The 5,551-nt window shown below is 32.1% G+C and overlaps 1 protein-coding gene across 1 annotated transcript in view; it reads right to left on the bottom strand.

Moving 5' to 3' along the window:
* Positions 1–486: 486 nt before the first annotated feature.
* The window catches only part of REEP3 (receptor accessory protein 3), a 64,289-nt gene continuing 59,224 nt past the window's right edge, over positions 487–5,551 (bottom strand). Inside the window, exon 8 of the mRNA XM_011944095.1 lies at positions 487–4,748. Coding sequence (XP_011799485.1) covers positions 4,692–4,748 — 57 coding nt within the window. The 3' untranslated portion in view covers positions 487–4,691. The remainder of the gene's footprint in view (positions 4,749–5,551) is intronic.

Here is a 5,551-nt window from a genome sequence, read left to right on the forward strand (position 1 = left end):
GAGCTTGCAGTGACCTGAGATCCAGCCACAGCACTCCAGCCTGGGTGACAGAGCGAGACTCCGTCTCAAAAAAAAAAAAAAAAAAAAAAAAAAAATAGGTAATCAATGGATATTTTAGAATTTAAAAAAATAGATGCTGATTTGATTTGCACATAATGGCAAAATAACATGCTTGCCTTTTTCTCTCTTAATCTGGGATTGTAAGGTAAACAGAGTACACATGGTGACTTTCCTGCTTTTGTTGAGCATGGTCCTTTAGTAATTTACACTTACAATTATCAATCCTGTGCTTTAAAATTTCAATTCAAAGCATTGTCTTATAAAAAGCAGTTTAAAAAACATTACCAAAGACAGACCATAAGGAGAGTGTTTTAAGACTAAAATACTGATGGGTAGGTAAAGGGGTAATATGTTTTCCCAGGGAAGAATTCATCAGCCTCTGACATGATGTTTGTTTTGTGAATCTCTTTTTTAAGAAAAGTGTTCTTTTGAATTTTTATTTATATTTGTAACCTCTTTAGAACATTACAAGTATATATCTCATAATAAAAATGAAAATAATTCCATTTAAAATGCTATCTAGAAAGACCTTAACACATATTATGTGTCATAATGAAGTAACACAAAGAAACTTCTTAAAACACAGGATTTCTCTCTAAAGCTTAAATGTGAGGCAGACAGACGTCTAACTTTAAAACAGATGGAACCCCAGAACATTTCCAGGATACATAAATCTGAATTTTGTGTCACATTTTATGCCTGAGACAGCTAACCAGTCCAAATTGATGGTGAGGATTTCTGTACTCATTGTTTTTCCTATCTTCCCTTTCTAACATCCAAATTTAACAATTCAGTATTTCTTTTTCATAATCCTATGGATGACCATACCAGAATGTTTATGATTTTCATAATTTGCTCTGTGATTTGTAATCCTAAGTGTGTGCATATATTTAATCAACACATAGTAATAAGTAATACCAATTCATATGTACTCTGACATAAAAAAAGAAACGTGAATTGCCACAAATAAAATGAGTTTATTTTATATTAAAGTTATCAAAAAACACACCTATAAAATTACCCACATACTAGGTTTAAAGATAGCCTTTACAAAGAGATTATTAAAAATTGGAAAACTTATTTTCTCTTAACTATTGAAGTACATAGATTTAAAAGGTGTTAGAAGACAAAATGTTAAGTCATGGTCAATAGCTTAAAAAAGAGTTAATACACATTAAATCTGTAGCATACTACAAAAAGATTAAATCTTAAAAATAGTTTGGGAAAAAAGCTATAATTTTCTTTCTGAAAAATTTAATCTTAAGTGATATTTACTAAGAAATATATACTACAAACCACAATAACAACGATCTTCTCAAAATTTACCTAATTGCTTCACAAATGAGTCAACTTACAAAGAAAACACAGAAAATTGCTTTTAAATATATAACTCCTTAATTTTCCTGATAATCAAATGAAAATTTAGTCCATTCCAATTAAAAATACAAATTAGACTCATGCTTAATGTAAGATATCATTATATATTTCTTAACAACATAAAAGTTCAAGCATTTTTGGAAAGCACAGACTAGGTTATTCTAAAAAACGAAAAAAAAGAAAAAATATTTAACCACAGAAATTTGGAATACTTATATACTTTATAACACTGTAGAAATCTTTGGTGGTGACATATGGAATACAATCCCTGAAAATACTTTAATCATTTTGTCCCATCAGTCAGTGTAGTCAAGTATTTATAAGCAGTAATATTGGCAGTATAATTTTTTAGCCAAATACACACACACACACACATATATATATATATATATTGTGATGTGAGGGGGATCTTATGCAGGACCTAGGTGGGCTTACATAATTAATTATTTAGCAATAAGGCTTATTTCTGGCTCCTTTTTATACCAGGAAAAATATGGTAAACTAAAGAATGGGTCAATTCTTACTTCTAAACAAACTCTGGAAATAGTTAAATACTAATGGACAAGTTGAGTAAATGTACAGCAAAATAAAATACCAGCTGCAATTTCTGGATAAACTCAAACAGCTACCGAAATAGTTCCCTAAATAGATTTGTGCATCTAATGCCGTGCTCCATGTGCTGGCAGAGGAAAAAGCAAGACACTGTGGTCTATGGATACGTTTACCTCTTTTAAAACCAATAGACTTAAAAGGAGAAACAAAAAAAGATCTGTCTTAAAATAAACAAAAATGTATACGCTAATTAGACAAAGTTCGAAGAAAACGGCCCGCTAAAACACATGTAAGGGAAAAGAACCAAAATTTAAGAAATGTAAAAGAGAAAAAAGAGTAAAATGATATTAACTGTATAATGATGTGAGGAAGGATATCAGAAGAAGCACTGTGAATGTGAAAGAGTACAGTTAAATAGGACTTGTACTTCCTCTTTGAGACTATCTTTGATGAAGCATTTTGAGTCTAGACGTACAAAGGAATAAATAATTTCTTCAGTTTAGAACAGTAATACAAGTTTACTAAAGAATAGGTTTAATACTGAGACTAGACTTTAAAGAGATAAAATGGCTGGGTGTGGTGACTCACGCCTGTAATCCCAGCACTTTGGGAGGCCGAGGCGGACAGATCACGAGGTCAAGAGATGGAGACCATCCTGGGCAACATGGTTAAACCCCCTCTCTACGAAAAAGACAAAAATTAGCTGGGCGTGGTAGCACATGCCTATAGTCCCAGCTACTGGGGCGGCTGAGGCAGGAGAATCGCTGGAACCCGGGAGGCGGAGGTTGCAGTGAGCCAAGATCGCGCCACTGCACTCCAGCCTGGCGACAGAGCAAGATTCCGTCTCAAAACAACAACAACAACAACAACAACAACAACAACAACAAAGGTGCAAATCAGCTCCCACAGATAAAGTTCTTGACTCACATGACCTTATTAGGCAACTTCAGATGATACTGCCTCTGAGTAGGAAACACAAGGAAAGTGTAACAGTTATATTAAGAAGTCTAGTACCAGGTCATATAAATAAAACTCTCTTCAAAGAATTTACAATTAGAATTCATAGGAATTTGGAATACAAATTAGAGTCCTTCCAGAAACGAAGAGGCTAAAAATTAGTTAGGGTAAAGTAGATAGAATTATTCAGAATTAAACTTTGGGGAAAAAAAACAATTAATTTTACTTATTGCTATATATGAAGAATGTGAAATTATCCATAAAATATTTTATGACTATTATCATGAGACAATGTATGCATTATACCAAGATACTCGTGTAAACATTATATTCTTGGCCAATACTCTTAAGAGGTCCTGAATATACATTACCAGCTGGCTTCATTTCTAAAAAGGGAGACAGATCAAAGATCTCTCAAATCTCTCTCATCATTTTATCTTTTGGACAAAGAGAACAGTCAAATAAATTACCTGAACAAGCATAATAAGTACAAATTTGATTATTGATCACTGCCACCAAAAATGTATTGACTTAGGGTTCATAATGCATAGTTATCAGTTCAAGCTAAAAAAGCCTTAAGAGTTCGATAACTCAAAATCTCTTTGAGATTTAAAGTTAAAAAGTAATACGTTTCTAATAATTTTTAATGTGTAGGATTAATGACAACTGTATTTTGCATTGGCAAATTATCTCAGCCAGAAGAGATTCAAATGATTTTCGTCAAAGCCAATTTATAAACTAGCAGCACATATCAATGCCAAGCTTGTGAATGGATTGGCTGAGAAAAACTGCATGAGTTAGAAGGGATATAAGTGCTATACTGGTCACTGATTCTATTTCACAAAAGCTACCATTTTTAAAAACTGAAAACATAATTAGTGTTGACAAAAACATGTTAAATTCAACTACTCTGTATAGCTAAATATAGGTTAATTACAGCAACTTCTTATTTGTTAAGAAGATAATTAAAAATAGTTAAAACTGAACAATTAGGTATACTTTTATATTATTAAAATCCAATGAATTTAACAAATGAAACCCACAGGAAAACAGATGATATAATTCAAGGCATAGATTTGACATGTCAGAATACGGCAAACAACAATAAAGATAGCATCAGTAAAACAGTTGTAAAATAAGTAAACAATTTTCAAGTGTGCAAAACTAGTCAGGAATAAAAGTGCTATGTGTGGATACCTGGTTTTCAAATATTTGTTTCAAAAACTTTCAGCTGATGATGGAAAAACTAGAAAGTATTATACAAGTAAAAATTTAAAGAATATATAAAACATACTTTATTATCTTACATTATGTCCTTATTATGTCACTGCTGGATCTGGGGCCTATTTAATTACCAGATATAACACAAAAGGAAGTAAACACAGTACATCACAAAGGCTGATTTATCCTGAACCATAAAAAGACTCCTTTCAAGTATACTGTGGATTTGTGTTTCATCTTATATCTCAGGCACTCTATGCTGTTGATGAATTTGAAAATGGACAACATGATTTTCTATAATTTCTAATATACATATTAGTACATCTTGCAGAACTGCCTTTAGTAGTCAATATTTGGAAGCAATTGTTAAAGAAATAAAAACGATTAAAATTCATGAAAGTAAATCCCATCACTGCCACAATTTAAATAATCATTTTAATGTGTAAATCCTGAATATATCATGTTAGAAGATGAAGTCGATGTATTTAGCATAATCTGTCTTAGGATATTTGAAGTGTAGATGACTAAAAATACACTTGTGGTCGCTTCTTCACTTTATATTTCAGTGACCCGTACCGTACCTGAAGAGAGAAATGTTTTATTATTAAGAATTAGATTAAAAAAAAATAGATGATTACTTTAAAAATTACATCAGATTTAATAGTTCATAATCATAGTAATTTTTTTACCTTTTTGATATAAAGAATAAATTATCCTAATAAATGAGTATAAGACAGCACTACTTATCAGCTCATAAAAATGTAGTTGGTACTATTTAGATATATGTTACAGATTATTATTACTAATAACATAAAAACACTAATGTAACAAAAACATTAATCCTATTATTTATGTTTTGCTTAGTACAATGTCAATGAACACTGATTATAATGATCAGAGGCCATTCACAGTTCTCCACTGCTTTCTCGGTACAAAGACAGTATGTTATTATGGTTAAATGTTTACTATTTAATCTTCATGTAGCATTAGTTGAAAGTAAAACTGTGTGGTTAATTTTGTTCGTTGCTTTCTTTGTTTATGCATAGTTCTGGGACTGGGTATTTGAACTATGTGATTTGCTAAATGAGAATGCCATTTTCTACTTATAGCGGAAGATCAAGAGCTTACCATTTTCAAAATTTCCTGATATCCTGAAACATCAATTGAATAAAGAATTTTAAATATAGGCTGGGCGCAGTGGCTCAAGCCTGTAATCCCAGCCCTTTGGGAGGCCGAGACAGGTGGATCATGAGGTCAGGAGATCGAGACAATCCTGGCTACCACGGTGAACCCCTATCTCTACTAAAAAATACAAAAAAGTAGCCGGGCGAGGTGGCGGGAGCCTGTAGTCCCAGCTACTCGGTAGGCTGAGGCAGGAGAATGG

The sequence above is a fragment of the Colobus angolensis genome, unplaced genomic scaffold, assembly GCF_000951035.1.
Source record: "Colobus angolensis palliatus isolate OR3802 unplaced genomic scaffold, Cang.pa_1.0 Scaffold226, whole genome shotgun sequence".
In the NCBI taxonomy this organism is placed as follows: Eukaryota; Metazoa; Chordata; class Mammalia; order Primates; family Cercopithecidae; genus Colobus; species Colobus angolensis.